Source organism: Molossus molossus, unplaced genomic scaffold, assembly GCF_014108415.1.
Source record: "Molossus molossus isolate mMolMol1 unplaced genomic scaffold, mMolMol1.p scaffold_m16_p_5, whole genome shotgun sequence".
Lineage (NCBI taxonomy): Eukaryota > Metazoa > Chordata > Mammalia > Chiroptera > Molossidae > Molossus > Molossus molossus.
The window spans coordinates 7,180,993-7,202,302 of record NW_023425388.1 but is presented as its reverse complement, the minus strand read 5'-3'; the positions used below and the strand labels follow the sequence as shown (position 1 = coordinate 7,202,302).

The window sequence follows — 21,310 nt, the reverse complement described above, 5'->3', positions numbered from 1 at the left end:
ACCTGCTCTTCTCAAGAACGTGTACCGCTTGGGGGCACTCAGGCCCCTGGCATGTGCAGCCCAGCTTAGGATTTAAAGTTTGTAAAATACACTCAGATTTGATGCTTTGGATGTCGGGTAAGTTAAAATGTTAAATTCCCCTGAAAAACGGATCATCAAAGTAACTAAATTCAAAGTTTATCATATGCTTAGATAGAAAACGAAACTTCAGAAATGCGCTGTTTTGGCACAAGAACAGAGATGAAGTTGACGGCATTAGAAACAAGCACAGTATTTATGTGCTTTGAAAAATAGGACCTACAGTGAGCAGTGGGCGCCGTCCCCTTCGCTGTACTTGTTATTAAGAAGCATCTAAGGGGTGTTTTTGAGCAGTGTTCTTTTTTTTAAAAAAAAAATAATATGTTTTGATTGATTTTTTTAGAGAGAGAAGGAAGTTAGAAACGTTGATGTGTGAGAGATTAATGGATCGGCTGCCTCCTGTGCGCCCCCTACTGGGGACGGAGCGCCTGACCCCCTCAGTCTGTGGTCCGCGCTCCATCCTGAGCCACACCGCTGGACGAGCGATGTTCTTTGTACAGGATCTTTTGGGACCATCTCGAGTTGTCCCATGAGCCAGTCTTTATTCTCGTAGTAGACACATGCTGCCACAACAATTGGATATGTTGTGTCCCTTCGTCGGATCACAGGAAAGGGACTCAGGCACATCATTGTTTCATCCACCCCAGGAAAACGAGGATTTTTAAAAGGTCCTCATCTCAGGGATGTTCTGTGACCTTTATCCCCAAAGACAGCACAATAGTCAGTGGAGTCTAGAAAATCCCTACGGACTGAAGTCATGTTTCATTGAGGCAAAATGATTTGGCGTTTCAAAGTCTCTGGACTTCAGCCACACAGACGGAGCCTGGACTGGAACATGCACAGCAATGCCTCGGGGTTACAGGCGCCATGCGGAGCCCTCAAAGTGGACGGTCGGAGAGCAACACACGTCTGGAGAAGATGCTCAAGGGCCCGGCTGGCCAAGGAGTTAGCTCGTGGATTTATAATGTGAAAGGTTATTAGACATAAGGCTATAATCAGCTCTTCTTCATCTTTACTATTATTCTTATTATTTACCACGAGCAGAACCAGAGGAAATACCCTCTATCACCCTACACAACGGTGTTCTTGGATGGGACACATGGATGATCGTGTGACGTTGGGAGCTCTCTCCCACTTGCTGCATTCATAATGAAATAAATCACGTCTGGGGAAGTTACGCTATGTTTCTGCTCTTGGTTTGGAAGTAATGCCACAAAATCACAGCTAAGGGCTATAAAATCTGAGCGGGTCCGAAGTTAAAGAAAAGGACGCTTGGCTCGGCTGAGTCACTGGAGCCGGGAATGAGCTGTCGTCCATGTGGAAGTTCTCACAGCAATTTTCCCTGCACCCGAGCGGTGCCGGGGAGCCCCGCACAGTCAGAAGTCTGACTGTGGCTGGTGAATAATGGGTTAAATCACTCGGGCTTTGACTCCACTTGAAGGCAAGTGGGGGGTGGGCGTTAATTACAGCCAGAGTGGGAGAGCTCTCCTATGGGAGCCACGATGACACAGTCAGTTAGGAGCCAGTAAAGTCCGTTGATTTCTTTGTTGTCACCCTTTAAATTAAAAAGGGGAAAAAATAGGTCTCTGGTTAAAAAAAAAGTCAAAATTCACCATTTCTCTAAAAGTACTCACAGTGCTATCATTTCTTTTTGTTTTGTTTTGGTTTTGCATTTATCTTCAGTTAGAGTGGGAGGGAGAGAGGGGTGAAGAGAGAGAGAGAAACATTGATGTGAGAGAGACACATCAAGTGGCCGCCACCCACACGACCCCAACCAGGGCGGGAACAAACTGCCCTCAGCGGGAACTGAACCCAGGACTCTCCCGTCCGTGGGCTGAAGCTCCAACCACTGAGCCAAACTGGCCTGGGCTCACAGTGCTCTCCATACAAGCGAAGAAACCCAGCTGCACAAACACGACATTGCAGGTGCATGAAGACCATGTTGGCCGGGACCGTATCTCACCGGCAGTGCTGACAAAGCCCCGCCGTGTCACGGCGAGGGGACAGCCGCCCCAGGGCTGGCGGGGCTCAGCTGAACTAATGCTGGCGGATCCTGCCACAGCGACTCCTCTGCTCCTAAACGGGTCTGCTGATCGCGTAAGTGTGCTTGTTTCAGTTACGTATTTTCACGGCTGCTCATAAGACGTACCTCAGAGCTGAACGTCTAGCCACACAGATTCCAGCGCTCAGATTCTAAAGAACAAAAAAAATCCACGTCCAACCAACCAAGAAGATAACCAATGCAGTAAAAAGATCCCTGCCAGGGACACCACAATACAGAGAACATGAGGCATGGGTACTTTTTTCACTGCGGTATTTTTTTTGGAAATTCCCTCTCTTCTTTTATTTCATCCATCAAGAGTCGGTAACAGACGAGCACAGGGAAGACCCTAGAAAGCTGTGTAGGAAAGACGAGGATGCGTGGGGGGGTCACACTTGGAGGACCCAGTTTCCAAGAGTCTCGTGAAGATTTAGAAATTTCAAGTGATAATTCCAACTGGATATAATAAATTCAGGGCTTTTTTTTTTTTTCAAGTGCTCCCAAGCTTTGGATGTCAAAGAAGTATGTCTTCCCCAACACTCAGAAAGAACATCGTACCACGGATTCGTGGGTTGAAGGCAGAAAACGGTGGGCACCCTTCCTCCCCACCGTGCATCTGAGCTGGACGATCCCTTTTTCACTCCCAAATCCAGGATCGCAGATTCTGAGTTTTGCTCTTAGAATCCAGCATGAATAACTCTTACCATCTCTGCACCTCACGACCTTAGTGACACGGAAAACACGGGACAACTTGACGCTGTCTGTCCGGCAGTTCCGCAGCCATTCCCCCCGTCGATCTGTGTACCAGCCTCACTCTAGCAACCTCTCTCCTGGGCATTTATCCTACAGAAATGGAAACTTATGTACACAAAGATTTTCACATGCCAGTGTTCACAGCAGCTTCTATCCATTATACCCCCAAAGGAAAGTCCTTCGGTGGGTGACAGGTTAAACAGACTGCGGTACCGTCACACCACAGCCTCAGCAACAAAAGGAACACACAGCTTGGGTAGATCTCAAGGGTGTTATGCACAATGAAAAAAAGCCAATCTTAAAAAATGACATATGTAGTATACTGATTGTGGTGGTAGTTACACAAACCAACACAATGGTGAATTTATGCAGCATTACGCGCGCGCGCACACACACACACACACACACACACACCGTCCCTTGGCTGCTGTAACAGAATACCATAGATTGGGTGGTATTTAGAAAAACCCAGAAGTGGCCCTGGCCAGTTAGAGCATCGCCCATGTACCTGGGTTGCAGGTTCGATCCCTGGGCCCAGCCAGGGTTGTGCGGGAAGCAACCAACCGATGTGTCTCTCTCACTTTGACATTTCTCTCTCTCTAAAATTCAGTGGGAAAAATATCCTCCAGTGAGGATTACAAAACAAAAACAAGAACAAAGACCAAAAACCCAGCTCTGTGGCTGGCCGCTGAAGATCAAGGTGCTGGCAGATTTGGTGCCTGGTGTAGACAGAATTCCTGGTTCACAGACGCCTTGTCACCGTCCTCACAGGGCGGAGGGCGAGGAGCCCTCTGGTCTCTTCCCTAAGAGCACCCATCCCTTCCTGAGGGTCGTCTAGTCTCCTCCGAAAGGCCCTACCTGTGAGGGTCACTCAGGAGGGAAGCTCTGGAGCTCAAGCCACACTCCGGATTGTCACGCAAGCTGATGGCTCACCGGCGTTCAGGAGGACTGAGTCCCCTGCATGGAACAGGCCCAATTCAGTGACATCTGTGTCCTCCATCCTCCCTCTTCCCAGGGAAGTGTCCTGGGCCGGGCTCTCTGTGAAGACACAGGATGGGTCTATGTCCCGTTAAAGGGACACTTTCTCCTACAGGTCTCCTGCTTTCTGGAGCAACTGGGCAGCAGGCCTGTGGGTGGAGGCGCGGCCCGTGTGGCTCCAAGGCCACGTGGACGTGGAGTGCCACGTGTCAGGTGCTGTCTGGGAATGCCAGCCCCTGCACTGGGGACTGTGGGGCCCAGGGCTTGGGCGGGAGGGCTGGTCCCAGCCAACTCTTCGTGCGGGCTGCTCAGGGCCACTTCTGGGTAACCTGAGGTCTGCTCACCACACACGTATGACCCTTCGGCCCTGTCACCGTGAGGCAAGGACCCTTTGATGAGGATGCACTCGAGCCAGACTTAAAAACTGATGGGAGGATATCCCAGCCATCTCCCCTTCTGTCGGGATGTTTTCAATGCGTGTGAAAGGACTGTCCACGGGTGGGTGCAGCCCGTGGCTGTTAGCGGAGCAAATCACGACGTGGCGATCTGACTTCGCCAAGAAGCACAGGGTGCTGAGGAGCCAGGAGTGGAAGAGCACTCGCCACCTCCACGGCCCGGGGTGCTCTGACCGTGCGCAGGGACGTGCGGGCCTGGCATACACAAGAAGGTGCTTGGAATCGTTTAATGTTAAATGAATGAACCCTTCCCCGGCCAAATTAACTGCTACCTGAAGCTCTCAACATATGACTCACGGGTCCAAGACATGTCAAAGTGCAAATCCTCAGGAGACTGGATGACATTTCAGGTGTCACATAACTTTACAATGACCATCCCTCAAATCAGAATATATAATTTCACATTTGATCCATAAGGGATCGTTCCAGACCACCAGCCCAAAGAAACGCCTGGATTACGCTTTCCCCTCTCTGGCTACTCATCTTGTTTTGTTCCAAGCTAAGCTTTGCCACAAATGCTACGTGTCCCTTCCTTGTGGCCTTTTTGTGGCCCCTGGGAAGCCTCTGCGACCTCACAGAACAGCGCAAGGAGTCCAGATGTTACATGGGTTCCGGACCGCAGAGAAACCAAAATGTCGTTGGCAGCAGGACGACACCTCCAGATACATCAAATGTGTCAACTTGGAAAAGGCGGTTAGGGAGAGGGCCAGTGATGGAAAACACAGGTCACAGCACCTTTATTTGTCATTAAACAAACTGATGGGACACGAATACACTAACTCCTCCAAACAGTCTTAATGCGTTTCCAAACCAATGGCAAAGTCACCGAGACCACCCCCCGTTGGGAAGCGACAAGCCTTACGCCTCTGGACACCGTAGCTGGAAGAAAACGTGTCAAGTCTGCAATCTGCCAGGCGGCTTCCTGTGGGACACAGAGGTGGCCCCTGGCAGAGAACACATCCCATTGGACAGTGATCCGGGGGCCCAGCCCCTTCCTGGTGCCGAGCTCGGCATTTAGGCATCTGAGTGGGGTCAGCTCTGCAAGGCTCGCGCGTCTCGTAGGCCAGAACGACACAGCGTTACAGACTCACAGGCCCAAGATAACTGCTCGCGATTTATTAACTTAGAACAACCAAGATGGATTCACAGAGTCTGGTGGCCACAAAGGCGTGATCTCATTTCCTCCTATGGATACAGCTGTGCACCTGGGGTCGGTTAAAAAATGCAACATGTCCATCAGTGACCAGTGACGTAGGCGCAGAACCATCCAGTCAGTGACTCTTGGCCAAGTGGAACTCGGTGTTCTTGCTCTTCAGCTTCCTCCACGTACTTCCAGAGCCACTGGCTCAAGACAACCTGGACCCCTTCTGTCTCAGACGGTAACCCTGTTAGGACCAACCCCGTCTACGGAAAACTCAGGACACACCTCGTGTTCACTTGGCATTCTTGCTTACCGTAACAAGAAGCGTTACTATGCGTCTGTTATTTCAATAAACAGTGTAATGCACCGGGCCACACACCCAAGTTCGGGTCTTTAAAAACATCTGATGTGTTCTTACTCTAGGCACAAACACAATTTCTTTAAAAAAATAAAACTGTGATTTAAAAGGCATTTGTTTCATAGGGAAGAAGAATAAAAGATAAACGCTAGCAGATGTTTAATCGTGTTTGGATTTTTTTTTTTCACTTGGTCATTTGCCCTTTATATGCTGCAAATGCAAAAAAGAAATTGTCAGTGATTTTTAAAAAATATCTTAGGAACCCTGGCACTCTGGGTGATTCTGTGGAAACCTGGGCTCCCCATATCTGGAGAAAGGAGACAGCATCTTAGAAAATCTATCACCCCTCGCCCAAGTTCCTTTGCTGAAACTATTATGTAAAAAGCAGTTAATCATATACATAAATAACATAAAAATAATTATCATAAATTAAAAAGTCAAACAGTCTCCCACACCTGGTTCAAGTGGGGTGAGAGCTGCGAGCGTGTGGATGAGCTGGGAGAGGCGGGAGCCTGGGAGACGGGTCTCCGCGGTCCACGCAGTGTGTATTGCACGGAACAGATTCCAGCCCTGTCCTCAAAACCTTGCTATTTGGAATAAAGCGAAGTGCTGAGAAAATTCCTCTTGCATAACAAATCGTCCTGAGCCTCGCTGGCAACATCCGGCGACTCCCGCCTCATTTCCCACCGCTGACTCAGACTCGGTATTTCCTCAAGATGGCCTCCCAAGTCACATAGGGTCTGGGACAAAGTGATCAAGGACAAAATAAGGCAAATTTATCATTTCATTGTGGACAGCATTAAAATGTATCAGGAGAGTAAAGATCAAACTTCTTCTGTTTCCCTGGCCGAGCAGAGGGAGGCTGGCTGACGGGGCACTTCGGCCTCGCCCACCACCTGAGATGGCACACGTCTGAACGGCGTGTCCGGGGAGTAGAGCTGGTCTCCTCGCACACTCACTGGGGCATGAATGGCTTGCTGGTGGGCTCATCTCTGCGTTCATTTCTGGCTGGCAGGAAACAGCAGTACCATTGTTTCAGAGAAACCTAGGCTTCTGCAGCTTGTTCAACATTTGTATAGAAAATTGGTCTTGAACCACATCAACCTTTGGAATAACAGTTTAAACAGGAAAAAAACCACATGAATTTCTTCCCCGTTCTTCAGTTCGGGGGATTTTGGCTGAGCCTCAGTCATGACGAATGCATGTGGTGGCAGGGAAGCCGCACCCAAAGGTGCCACCAGCGGGGGCAGCACCAGGCTTCCTCGTTGCACACCACTCTGTGCCCTGTGCATCGGGCAGCTGTGTAGAATTGGACCTGGACCAACAGTCCTACAGTGCAAATGACTTTAGCATGTTAACAGAAAAAAAAAATCATGGCCACAACAGAGTCTTGAATACATAATATATGCTTGAAATAATGTAAAAGAAGAAAAAATGATCCTGAAAATCAAATCACGTATTAAATTATTGAGAGACCTTTATGCCTGAGTCAGCAACCTCACGTGACCCCTTGCCCGTGATACACTTGGTTTGACTCAACTCGGATGTCAAAGAAGAGACTCAATGTTACTTTAACTTCGACCTGCTCACTTGCAAAAAATACCCAGAAGCAAGGAGAAAGCTCCACATCACTGCGCTTGTAGCCGCACGTGAAGACTGTCTATGTTTTGATACAGTAACTGAGTTCTAAAAAAATAAAATAAAACGAACCACTCATGCTCCTGATGACATAGCCTTCACCTCTTATGATCCTGCTTCTCTTGAAGTGCCACTTTCCCAAGCCGGTTTCCACCAGCCGGGCTCTGCTGGGGCGGCTGGGGGCGTGGCCACGGCCCACCAGCTGCCTGGCCAAGGCAGTGCCCGCACCCTGCTCACGTCCACAGCAGGCCAGCTGTAGTCAAGCTGGCAGACCATACGGTTGCTAGGGGATTTGGAGATGATTCTGCAAAAGCTAAGTCAACCTTACGTACATTGCAATGTATGATTTCTTTTCTTTGTTTGGTATCCAGCAAACAGATCTGAACATAAACAAGGAAACCGATCTGGGGGGCCCTTCGCAAGTCCTCTGCCAGGTGCCTCAGTAGCTGTACATCTGCTGCTGCTGCTCCGCCTGCACCTGGGGCTGCGCGGCCTGCGGCGGGGGCGCCTGTGGCTGCGGGGCCGGCAGCACGTCAGCAGTTTGGGGCACTGCCCGCCACGTGAGCGGGTGCTGGTCACTGAGCTGGTTTCCCAGGGGCGTGATGGAGTTGACCAGGGTGGTCAGATTGATGAAGTGGGCCACGGACTGCGGATTCGAGGTTTCCGGCTGGGGGTGCAGCTGGATGTCGTTCTGGCGGTTGTGCAACATGGCGGAGCCACTGACAGTATCGAAGGTCACGGTCAGGATCGAGTTGTCCAGCTGCAGCTGACGTTCTGGGGTGGTCAGGTGCCCAACGGCCACCGGCTGGAGGTTGGTAAACTGAGTCCCGGTTGCTGTGGTGATGGGTGTCACGGTGATGTTGGTCAATCCGACGGAGCTCGATGGAGTGGTCACGTTCGGGTCACCCAGAGTCACCACCACCTGCAAGAGTCACAGACAACATGAAACAGTTAAACAGTTTCTGCACAACGAAGAACGACAGAAGGTCCCTTGCCACTTTGGTGACAGAGGCAGCGTTGTCACGCCAGAATCATCCTATGGCAAAGCCTGTTTGGGTAACAGATGGAATCAAGTTAATTTTGTCCTGAAACAATAACTCTAGTGAAAAGGGGAAACAAGATACAGACATAATCACAGAAGCCACAAGGTGTCTGAGAAACATGATTTGGCTGACTACAAAATAACAGAAAGTAACAATGAGACAAAGCATCAACCTCACCGTACATTCCCTGCTCTAAAGCTCCTTGCTGCCGGTCAATGCAAAGCCCAACTAGAAAACTAAAAGGAAGGACAACGAACAAGTCTGCAGTACCAGCAGCTAAAACAGAACAAAGAAAGCAGCCCTGGCCAGATTGGCTCAGCGGTTACAGCATCAGCCCAAGGGCCCAAGGGTTGAGGGTTCGATTCCCAGTCAAGGGCACGTTACTGGTTTGCAGGTTCAATCCCTGGCCCTGGTCAGGGGCATGCAGGAGGCAACCAATCAATGTGTCTCTCTCACATCTATGTTTCTTTTTCTCTCTCCTTTCCTCCCTTCCATGCTATTGAAAAAAAAAATCAATGACAAAAATGTTCTTGGGTGAGGATTAACAAAAATAAATAAATAACAAAGAAGGCAGCTTGCTTTCTCATGAGGGGTGAGAGGCCAAGTAAATACTGCATGTCTGTGCAGCACCAGACACCCCCTGATGAAAGTTTGGGGGCCTCGGACCAAAGGGCTGGGATGGAGGCTGAGCAATCGAGAGATTCTATTTTAGGGAGCACACGGGCTGGCTCGCACCCTCCCCTCCTCCACCCTCTCCGGGCCCCTTTGGTGTGCAGTCCCGCTCTGACTGATCAGCAGGTACACGGCCCAGTCCACAGTGAGGACACAGGCCGTCTGCAAGCCCCCGGGTCCCCACCAGGGGAGCTGGCTCTCCTCAGCACCCAGAACGTCAGGCTGCCATTCACACGGACAGTGCGATGTCTGGGTCTACGCTGGGAAGCGTCTAGGAGACGGAGTGTGTAAGAGAAAAACAGGCCCTGTGCTGAGGGCACCCACGGCCTGTCAGACGGAAGGGATGCCCAGGGCAGTGACACTGGGACTGGGCCCGACTCCAGCACAGGAAATAGCCACCTGCTGGATGCTCTGCACCGCGGAGTCGGTCTCGTCGCCCACGCTGCCCGTGAACGTGGGCTCCTTCTCGGAGTATTCGCTGAAGGCAGGCTCCTCGGGCACGGGCGGCCCTGCCTCCTCCTCTGGCTTCTGCTTCCTCTTGTGACTTCTCCGGGAGGCTTTCACGGGCTTCCCCTCCGCCAGGTCTTCCTGCTCCAGCCCCAGTTCAGGCTGCAGGGAAAGAACTTTCAGAAACAGGCGGGTCGATGGGTCGTGACCCCACGGCGGCCAGCATGGTCCCCAGACACACTCCAGGGTCCGCGGTGAGGCTTTTGGGCCACCCCGCTGCCACAGGAAACAGTGACCACAGTTCATCTGATCACTTGCACTTCTAACGATTGGGGCAAGTTTCAGGGATTTTTGTTAAGTGGAGGAAGCGACACACAAGTCGTATTTTTCAAAGCTATATTTTGTGATGCAATATAAACAGAAATATAAAAAGCAAAAATTTAAGCCACTGTTTCAGCCACGATGAGCTCAGCCTCAGGCTAAGAATGCTTCCCATCAGGCTCTCCTCCCCAGAACCGATTGGATCAAAACAGGTTTGACCACAAGAACAAGATGGTCATCTCCTCTGGGAACCCAGGTGGTGTCCCTCACACTTCTCTGGGAGCTGGCGCACTATGGTGTCTTCTGACCCATGAGGGGCTCACTCAGAGTCACTGAGGCCACTGGGCAGTGGTGGCCAGCTAGGTACTCCACCCTGGTCATCCTCCACCCATCCTGGGCCTCGGTGCCCTCCCATGAGACATGGTCCGAGCCAGTGGCAGAGAGACCCAGAGGACGCCTGCCAGGGCAGGCCATCGTGGAACTGGCCTCGCCAGGGGTGGCGTGGGCCTCTGGGGCACCACAGGTGGTCCTGCTCACTCGGCACGGCCTGGCCCGAGCACTGTGCTCAGGACACCGTTTCAAAGGAAAGAGGTGCAAGAGGGACTTTGAAATAGCTCAGAGTGTGACATGTTCTCTTCATGACGAGAGAAATGCTTATAAAGGTACTGACTAAAAATCCCTTTGAAAAGTAAGTTCATCTTATACATTAAAGCAAATTCCCTGTAACAATCTATGCTAAGCGTTTCCGGAAACCAGCTGTGACGGTTCATTGTAAGTGTCCACTTGGCTGGGCTGGGGAGCCACTTGTTTGGTTAAACATCAGTTTACATGTTGCCGGGAGGCATTTTTCAGACGAGATTAACATTTCAATCAGTGGACGCTAAGTGAAGCAGATTGTCCTCTCTATTGTGGGTGGGCCTCATCCAATCAGGTGAAGGCCTTAAAGAAAGACTTGGGTCCCAGGAGGAAAAGGGAATTCTGCCTCCACTGGCCTTCAGACTTGAGTTGCAACATCAACTCTTCCCTGGGTCTCCAGTCTGCCCTCTGCCCTGCAGGTTTTAAACTTACCAGCCCCCATATCATACCCGCTGATTCCTTCAAGTCCTAGAAACTTAAACTAAAAGGCTCTTGGAGAGAAGACAGACCCAAAAGACAGAATGTGAAATGAAGGTGAGACACAAGGCATGGACTACAGGGCTTCCCCCAGTGCTCCTGACACCTGCCAGAGCATGAGTTCCGGAGCCCCCCCCCCCGCCCCGTGGGTATCTAGAATGCCCACGCGACACCCACCCTGCAGGCTGCTCTGTGCTCACCTGCACGATGCCAATGGAGGAGGCGTCAATGGTGGTGGTCTCTGGAAGCTGGTCCAGGTCGTCGATCCTCACGGCCAGGACCTACGGGAAAGCACAGGGTAGTGAACAGGGGACGGTTCCCTTTACCTGACGTGGGCATCCCCCATGTTTCCCACCTGGCTCCACACAGGACTGACCTTGAACCTTGCTTCCGGAATCCCATCCTCTCCCGTCCTCCCCTCACACCATGTGCCCGCATCTCGAGCGTCTGCAATGAACTTGCCCCTGCATGGTGTCCCCTGAACCTGTCTGGGCATCACTTCATGCCCACCCACCCATGCTGGAGGGGGGGCATGGTATTTCCTCCCTTTTTTGCCTACTAATGTACATTCATTAAGTGAAATTTCAGTTCATCTTGCTATCAAACCAATGTCCCATCAGGAATTACCAAAAATGAGATTTATACCTTAAGCACTTTACTTTTTAATTTGCCCCAAGTGTGGGTACTTTTGCCCCCACCTTCTCTCTGTAAGCCACACTGCCTCACCCCGAGTGTGCAGCCCCCAAGCTGTGCTCACCCCCTCCTGTGGCCCACATGTCCCTTTTACCAGTTCCGAGGTCCTGTCCCCGAGTCTTATCCATGAACCTGCCTATGCCACTTGTCCCTGTTACTGTGATTATTTAAGTGAATCAGATCATAAGTGACACAATGGAACACACGTGCAGAGAGAGAACGAACACTCAGAAAAGGCACAGTGAAGGCGTGTTGCTAAAAAAGGGGAATTAGTCGTGGAAAAATGATATAAGATTAGGAAAAACTGTAAAAATCTGTCTGGTAAGTGTTCTCCCTCCAAATAGCTTTGCACATTTCTACGTTTTTGCTCAACTAAAGAAAACGAAACTGGAAAATGATGGACTATACATTGTGGGTGTGGCTTATTTAAGAAAGACAATAGGGAAATGCAGCTTTGAACCGATGGGCTGGGCCCGTGACAGCCAATGGCGAACCAAGTGGGTGTGTGTTTATAGAGTCAGGCACATTGCTAACCCTTCACTAATTTAACCTGTTTCTCTTGCTTGACATTGAGATGTCCAAAGGATCACTCATAAAGCACTGGACACACTGCCATGCTACCTTCCAGAGGACAGCCACGGCACAGTGCCCGGCTCATGCCAACCAGCATGGCCACTTTGTTTTGTTTTGTTGTTTTTTTGGTATGTGCCCATAGCAGGAACTGAACCCGGGACTCTCTGGTCCACAGGCTGATGCTCCAACCACTGAGCCAAACTGGCCAGGGCCAGCATGGCCACTTTGAATCTAGAACATCCTTCTCATTCAATGGATGGAGGGTAGCACCTGCTACATTAGCATCTGCATTTCTAGGACTCAATGTAGGCGAGTGCTTTTTTCCTGTTCTTTAACCACGTGCATTTCCTTTCACAAACTGCCTGTCTTTCGTGTACACATGCGTTCCTCATGTTCTGCTCACTGAATGCTTCTCATCTCTAACAGTGAAGTTGGTATCTGTAAACAACTCTAATATCTTACACACATTTTCCAGTTTGCCCTTCGCTTATCCTTTGAACTACATCAGTTCTAAAGGTTAGGTTGCTTATGCAGTTAAATCTACTGATTGTTTTGTTCGTGACACCTTTTGTTGCTTTATTTTTTTTTTATCCTCACCAGAGGACATTTTTGCATTTATCTTCAGATAGAGCAGGAGAGAGAGAGGGAGGAAGAGAGAGAGAGAAACCTTGATGTGAGAGAGACACATCGACTGGCTGCCAACCACACAACCCTAACCGGGGCCCGGGACAAACTGCAACTGAGGTACATGCCCTTAGCGGGAACTGAACCTGGGACTCTCTGGTCTGCGGGCTGACGCTCTAACCGCTGAACCAAACAGGCCAGGGCCTTTTATGTTTAGATAGTCTTTCCCTGTCAGTGACCTAAGAGCTACTTACTTGCATTTCCTTCAAGTTTTGCTTTTCAGTTTGCCTCTTTTTAAAGCACAATACGTTATTTAATGCCCTGGACCTTCTTTTAGAACAAGCTTCCAGATGAGCCAGGGTCTTCTTGCCTCTACAATTTCTCCCTCTGGGTCCTAATCCACCCTGTGATCGGCCCCCCAACACCATCAGGACACTTCCTGCTCTGCACATTGTATTAGCCAAAGGAAAGAATGGGGGCAAGGGAGTAGGGTTGTTATTCCATCTTGCTGTAATTCCGGTGAAAATTAATTTATAACCTTAGCAAATAATAGGTGAGGCTATTCTACTCTGCTCAGGATTCAGTGCCCCCTCCTACTTGCAGGCAGTGCAATTCAGAAGGGATGCAAGACCCAGGCTTACACTGAGAAAGTCGGGTCTGCAGAGGGTGGAGGGGTCTCCGGGCAGCAGAAGCACGCACCAGGCGGAGGGCAGAAGGTCCAGGCCAGGGTGGGGCGGGCGCCGGGAGAAGGATGCTCACCTCTGGGTGCTTGCGTCGCATGTGTCTGCTCATGGAGGCCCTGGTGGAAACCTTGGTCCCGCACAGCTGGCAGCTCTGCGCCTCGACCTTGTCATGGGTGAGCTGCACATGCTTCTGCAGCATGTACTCCGTGACATACTTCTTGTCACACACGGAGCATGTCCACTGCTTGCCCACTTCACATACACACACACAGGAAGGGAAAGACACACACAGGTCATGAGCAAGGCTGTCCCTCAGCCTGTAGGAAGGCAGGGAGGGTGCTTCACCCTCTGCACATGCTGTTGAGATCGTCCCCAGGTCAGGCCACGGGAACAAGCACAGCCTGGGATACGTATGACGAGGCCTCCCCCCTCACTGAGCGTCGGGTCACATCGTTGCTCCAATATTTGAAAATTTAAGAATAGATATTTGAAAGTTGTGTTGTGCTGATCTTCAGGGGGCATGGGCCACCATTAGGGCAGGATGGCACCAAACATCCTAAAGCCGCCTGCACTGCAGGGTCAGGGAGCCGCTGGCTTCCCTGCGCCGGGACTGCGGCATGCGGCCAGGACACGCCTCAGGCTGCACCCTGCTTACCTGTGTGGATGAGCTTGTGGGTCTCCATCGTGTTTCTCTCACTAAAAGTCTTTCCACACAATTCACACATGAAATCTTTAATCCCTGCAGAAAAAGGCACAGTAATTTCAGATGTTTCGTGGTGCTTTAGGTGCAGAAATCGGGTGTCCTGCCCCTGATGCGGTCCCGGGGCAGGCAGAATGCTAGGAGACAGTAAACATTCCCTTCCAGTCATCAGAGATCTGAGGCTTGGGAAGTCGCCCCTTGCAGGTGGCTTAGCAAGGTCCTTCCTCAGGAATGGTGGCAGGTCCGTTTCAGCCCGGGGCCCACGGGTCTGCCAGTCATTCTGAATGGACAGAATCTGATTCAATAAGCTTTATTCTGCATTAGCTCGTGACAAGGGAGGGAAGACGCCACGTTTAGGAAACGTAGGTGGTTACTGTTAAGGTTGCCTTCAGCTTCATCCTAGACCACAGTGCCCCCACTGGTCACTCAGGCTGGGACAACATCCCCCTTGCCTACACCCTGCAAGCAAGCATCAGGTCATCAGGCTGATTTACTCCCCAAACTGACAACAATGTGGTCCCCAAGAAAGCCTCTTAAATGAAGGTTTCCCCCAAATGGAACAAGACAAGTGAGTTTAAGGGTCCGCCCAACTGGGTCCTGTGAGTATGTACAGAGCCGCCAGTAGGCACAGGGTCCTGGGCTCCTCATGGCTAGAAGAGGGGCTGGTGGGGACACAGGCCACCACCCACTAGCAGTTGGGGAATATTCCAGTCCTGGGGGAGCAAGAAAGCTTCCCAGAGAAGGTGAAGCAGATAATGGGTGAGCTTCCCCAGGAAAAGGACAACACACTTCTGTACAAAGCCAGTGAGGTGGGGACCCAAGCAGACCTACATGGTGGCCTGGTCAGCTGAGGCAGAGAGGGAGACAGGAGCACAGGTAAGCTGGGCCAAGCAGTGGCAAGACCCAAGGCCATTTTAGGGAGGACACAAAACCAAAGTAGAGGGGTTCCTGCCAGATGTCATACTCAAATCCATCACCAGGGGTAAGCTTCCATCTGGTCTCAGGTTCTGTGTAAATGTTTCCTCAACAGTGGCTCATATTTGACGTTGCAGAGGCTGCTTTTGCTCCCACTGCGTCATGAACTCCACGACACTAACATGGATCGCACCACTCCTAACGGATGCATTCTTCTCTTTTGTGGACGCACAATTCAGCCGTTGCCCTACGGATGGACACTTAAGATGTCCCAAGATCTGAGATCAGCTTGTACGTGTCTCTGGGTCGCTGTCTGATCACTTTCCAGGCACACATTCTCGCCAGGAAATGGATGAGCAGGGCAAGGGCCCTGCAGAACTAGCAGGTGTCGCCAAACTCACGCTGGTGAGTCTGGCCGGCGCCGGACTCCTGTGCGCACGCGCAGTGACGCGAAGCGGGCGCCTGCGGGGAGGGGTCGCTTCTCAGATGCCAGCTGCGCACCCGCACCCCCGAGCTCGGAGCTCCTCGAACCCGGGCCTCTGGGAGCTAAGGAGAGTGAGAAGCACGAGGCGCTCTTCCCCGCGCCGTTTCGCCACCAGCCCCAGCGGGTGCCCGCGCCAGCACCCGGGCCAGGACTCACCCGTGTGGCGCTTGTAGTGCTTGAGCATGTTGACCTTCTGCGCGAACTTGCGGTGGCACTCCTTGCACTCGTACTCCTTGATGCCCTTGTGCAGCTTCATGTGGTGGCGCAGCGCGTGCTTGGTCTTCATGCCTGCCGGACAGAGGCAGGTGGGCGCCCGCCATGCCCCACCCGCACCACCGTGCGCGCCCGGGACCTGCCCACCGCCATCGTGCCCGCGCCCAGGACCTGCCCCCCGCCATCGTGCCCGCGCCCAGGACCTGCCCCCGCATCGTGCCCGCGCCCAGGACCTGCCCCCGCATCGTGCCCGCGCCCAGGACCTGCCCCCGCATCGTGCCCGCGCCCAGGACCTGCCCACCGCCATCGTGCCCGCGCCCAGGACCTGCCCCCCGCCATCGTGCCCGCGCCCAGGACCTGCCCCCGCATCGTGCCCGCGCCCAGGACCTGCCCCCGCATCGTGCCCGCGCCCAGGACCCGTCCCCCGCCATCGTGCCCGCGCCCAGAACCTGCCCCCGCATCGTGCCCGCGCCCAGGACCTGCCCCCGCATCGTGCCCGCGCCCAGGACCTGCCCCCGCATCGTGCCCGCGCCCAGGACCTGCCCCCGCATCGTCCCCGCGCCCAGGACCCGTCCCCCGCCATCGTGCCCGCGCCCAGAACCTGCCCCCGCATCGTGCCCGCGCCCAGGACCTGCCCCCGCATCGTGCCCGCGCCCAGGACCTGCCCCCCGCCATCGTGCCCGCGCCCGGGACCTGCCCCCCGCCATCGTGCCCGCGCCCAGTATCCAGGACCCTGCTCAGGCCCGGAGCCCCCACGGGGCCCACAGCCTGGACCCTTGGGCAGGCACAGGTGTCAGTGACTGCAGATGGGTGGAGGGGAAGGGCGGTGCTCGTCTCTGAAAGGCTCTCCACCCGGGGAGGCAGGCAGATGCGCCACTGGAGGCCCTTAGGATTTTTTGTCAACGTCTAAACAGCTCATCTCATCAATGCTGGCCCCACCCTGACGGTCGGAGCTCAAAGCAAGGAGACCTATGCAAATGTCCCAAGCGTACTATTGAGACTCAGCTGGAGTCACTGGGGAAGAACTGTGCAGCCTGAAGTTTCCTGTCGGCAGTGGTGATGTGAAAGTGAGGATCAGGAATAGGGTCAGTGGGGATAGTAACTCTACAGTCTCAGCCCGGACTTTCAACCTACCTTCAGTTTCACATCAAAGTCAACCTTTGCTGAAGGATGTGAAATATGGTACCACCTTAGGCCAGTGGAGAGGGACCACCCAGTTCAGGGTGTGAATTAGGGGCTGAGGGTCCTAGCCTGGGACCCCACTAGGTGGGCAATGCTACCCAGGAAGGGCTAGTGTGGGAGCTCAGGGACTGTAGGCAGGTGGCACTCTAGGGCAGGGGGCAGCAGCTCACAAGCACATAACAGGTGCATCTATCCCACTGGCTATAGGTTGACCCAGCAAGTGACAGTAGATAGGCCACCACTAACTCACCACCACCCAGAAACTGGCCTCTGCAAGGGCAATGGTGGGGGCAGATTACTTTACTGGCCTCAGTAACAGCAGTGGGAGGACCACTGCCCAGAGTCCTCTCTGCAGCTGGTCATCAGCTCCCTTCCAGGTTACCCAGAAAACCCTCTGCTGCCGTCCGGAGACGTGAACTTCAACCAGCTCCTGCTCGGGCTCTGAAGAGTGGGCCTGGATGAACCTCCTGGCTGTGTTCTCTCATCAGCCATGAAACTGGCCAGGCCAAGACAGCAGAGGGAGCAGGAGTCCCTGAAAGGCCACGCACCTGTCTCATACATACAGAAAGGCTTCCCTAGGCTCTGGGTGGGGAGGGTGTGTGTGGGCCTGGCACCAACGGCGGGGCAGCATTTTCCCCTTAAAAAAATCACCCACGCCCATAATGAAAAAAACTACAGGTGACCAGAGGTTAGCGCAGAGGATGGCACTCCAGCAGCCTGCCCTTCCAGGTCATGCTGGCACCAGGACACACTCCTGGGCACATTCTGGCCACGCACCCCAGGACCCTCGGCTGTCCGGCTTCTGTTGGCTCTACCATTTGGTACTGTCTCAACATCAGGCCCCGCCTGACCACAGCACTGCTCTCAACAGCGCATAGTACTCATGGCCTGTTTGTTCATTACAGACACCTGAGCTCCTACCACAGCCTGACACTGTTCTAGGTGCCAGGGCCGAGCAGGGAGCCAAACAAGGCCCCCATTTTCAAGGGTAGGGGCAGAGAAGCCAAGGCGGAGGGTCACATGAGAAGGGATGAAGAGAAGCAGAACGAAGAGGATGAGGATGGCAGGAGGGTAGGCAGCCAGGATGCTGGCTCATTGCGGGAATGGGTGTGAGGGGATCCCCCTCAGCTGAGGCATCTGAAAAAGTGACCTGGAAGAGTGGGAGGGACCAAGAGCGACTCCGAGGAATAGCATTCCTGGTGGGGGAACCGCCAGTGCAGAGGCCCTGAGGCCACAATAATCAATTCCTCCGTGTTTTAAACTATTCCGTCACAAACAGTGCGCCCGTGGAAGGATCTTTACGTAGCAAACACACTCTGTCCAGTAGGTAAACAGGACACTCTTCTAGCTGCAGCTAACTTCCCAAATGCCCACCCCAACTGTACCAATTTATACTCCCACCCAACATCCGCCAGCTGCCTGCCTTCTCCCCTCACGGCACTGGGAGCACCCCAGCTGTGCTGCCACAGCAGCCTCTTGGCTTTGACCCTTGATGGGATGGTCACTGCAGGGTCAGCACCCAGTGGGTAAATGAACAGAGGGAGCTGGTCCTTACTGTGCTGCCCCATCTAGCACCTCTCTCCCATGTGCATCTAAAATTAATTGATTCTAAATCACAAAAATAACAGTCACACACACAGAGAAAATGTTCAGAAGCAAAGAGATGACAAAGTCTGCCCCCATCCTGACCTCTCGTCCCAGTCAGTGTTGGCGACAGTCCTGTTTTTCTTTCCAGTTTAAAAAATAAAACTTGAGACCAGTATTAAAACACACGACTGCCACACAGTGGACATTTTGGGGTGACGTCCCGAGGCTCTCTCCTGTGACCGACGCAGTCTGCATCACGTTTACAACTTACTTAGGGGAAAGCAGAGAGAGTTTTTAAACACTCAGAAGCCCCAAACCTAGATGGGTGGCTTTTCCTGTCTCTAAAGGCCTGCTGTACGGCGTTCACGCAGGCCACACGGTGCTCTCACCAAGATCTGTCCTGAGCATCTCATGGTACCGAAGTGGTTTTGAACAAGGTATTTTCCTGTCTTCAGCTACTACCACTGTGCATGGAAACGCAGCGGGCATGGCATGCTGGCCCCGGCTGCCAGGTTACAAGACTCTCATTACTTCTAACAGCCTCTCATGGGGAAGTCCCAGTCAGGTCCTGAATTTCCAAGGAAAAGTGTAAAGGAGTACTATGCAAGAGTGTTCCCAGCGACACCATCTGTAATGATGAAAGACTGTACACACAGTGGCCCTTCACACACAGTAGAAGGACCTGGTTACAGGATACACAGGATGAATGCTATCAAGGTTTTGAGGAGAATCAAAGCAGAATTTAGTTGTCCTGAATGAAAGGATGTCTAAGATGGATTTTCAAACACGTGAAAGGGACAGAGAGAACGGCTAACCATGGGCATTTGCTTGTCCATGCTGGTGACTACGCTGTAACAGCAAAGGACAGTACCAATGCTTTGGGATTATGTGAAATAAATGTCGTAGCCCAAGGAATAATACCAGTCTTTACTGAAAGTATTCAGGACTCATGGAAAAAGTCTTTAAACTACTCATTAAATACATTTCAAATATAAAAAGAAAAATAATATTGTAAGAGGTGGCTCTGACCTCAGTGTACGCCCTGCTGAGCAGGACTCGGGGACCCCTGGGGAGCCTAGGTATGGTTTCTCCCTGCCCACCTCTACCCTGACCTAGTTTCCTCCAGATGAGGGGTTGGGAGCAGCAAGGGGGAAGGGGCTGGACGAGCTCCGGCAAAGGTAGGGGCTGGAGCGGAGCCGGCACAGCCATCACTGAGACAGGCATAGAGACCGCTGGAGCGGAGCCGGCACAGCCATCACTGAGACAGGCGTAGAGACCCCTGGAGCGGAGCCGGCAGGGCCATCACTGAGACAGGCATAGAGACCGCTGGAGCGGAGCCGGCACAGCCATCACTGAGATAGGCATAGAGACCCCTGGAGCGGAGCCGGCAGGGTCATCACTGAGACAGGCATAGAGACCCCTGGAGCGGAGCCGGCACAGCCATCACTGAGACAGGCATAGAGACCCCTGGAGCGGAGCCGGCACAGCCATCACTGAGACAGGCATAGAGACCCCTGGAGGGGAGCCGGCAGGGCCATCACTGAGATAGGCATAGAGACCGCGGGAGCGGAGCCGGCAGGGCCATCGCTGAGACAGGCGTAGAGACCGCTGGAGCGGAGCCGGCAGGGCCATCGCTGAGACAGGCATAGAGACCCCTGGAGCGGAGCCGGCAGGGTCATCACTGAGACAGGCATAGAGACCGCGGGAGCGGAGCCAGCAGGGCCATCGCTGAGACAGGCATAGAGACCCCTGGAGCGGAGCCGGCAGGGCCATCGCTGAGACAGGCGTAGAGACCGCTGGAGCGGAGCCGGCAGGGCCATCACTGAGACAGGCATAGAGACCGCTGGAGCTGTTCCCCCACACAACGAACAGTGGATTCTTTGAAGAGCGTGCGTAACTGAGGTCTGAGGTGGGAATAACACCTCTGTCTTGACCACCCGCTGGAGCATGGTTGGGCGTCTGTGTTACGTTTCCAACGAAACAATCTGCACGCTGCTCTGGCACCACGTTATTCTGGGAGCGAGACCAGAACGGTGGCCTCGGGGGAAGGAACTGAGGGCCGGGAGGAGAGAAAGGGAGCTTCTCACTTTTTGCTTTTCTCTGCAGTTAATTCTTTTAGCCTTTTACTTGCCATCGTATTGGCTAGTAGGGGTTATCCAGTGAGTGGAATTATGAGGCACTTATGTTTTCTTCATACTTTTTAATTTTAAAAACCAAACAAAGGAAGATGGTCTCACTGGTTATTTTTACCAAACATTTAAAGAAGAATTAACACCAATCCTTCTCCAACTCCTCCAAAAAATTGAGGAGGAGGAAATACTCCAAACTCATTTTACAAAGCAGTATTACCCTCATACCAGAGCCACACAAAGACACCATGAGAAAAGAAAGCTACAGACCAATATCCCTGATGAACATAAGTGTAAAAATACTCAACAAAATATTAGCCAACTGAATTTAACAGCACATTAAAAGGACTATTCACCATGATCCAACAGGATTCATCCCTGGGATCCAAGGATGGTTCAACATTCACATCAATCAACATAATACACCACACTAATAGAATGAAGTTTGACAAAAGTCATATGATCATCTCAATAAATGCAGAAAAGGCA

General features: G+C 52.5%; 1 protein-coding gene across 1 annotated transcript in view; it reads right to left on the bottom strand.

The window, feature by feature from the left end:
• Positions 1–7,881: 7,881 nt before the first annotated feature.
• Positions 7,882–21,310, bottom strand: part of PRDM15 (PR/SET domain 15) — a 57,251-nt gene continuing 43,822 nt past the window's right edge. The window contains exons 20-25 of the mRNA XM_036243823.1: positions 15,867–15,998; positions 14,267–14,350; positions 13,688–13,863; positions 11,239–11,319; positions 9,557–9,766; positions 7,882–8,364 (exon numbers count right to left, since the gene is read on the bottom strand). Of these exons, the coding sequence (XP_036099716.1) occupies positions 7,882–8,364; positions 9,557–9,766; positions 11,239–11,319; positions 13,688–13,863; positions 14,267–14,350; positions 15,867–15,998 (1,166 nt within the window). The remainder of the gene's footprint in view (positions 8,365–9,556; positions 9,767–11,238; positions 11,320–13,687; positions 13,864–14,266; positions 14,351–15,866; positions 15,999–21,310) is intronic.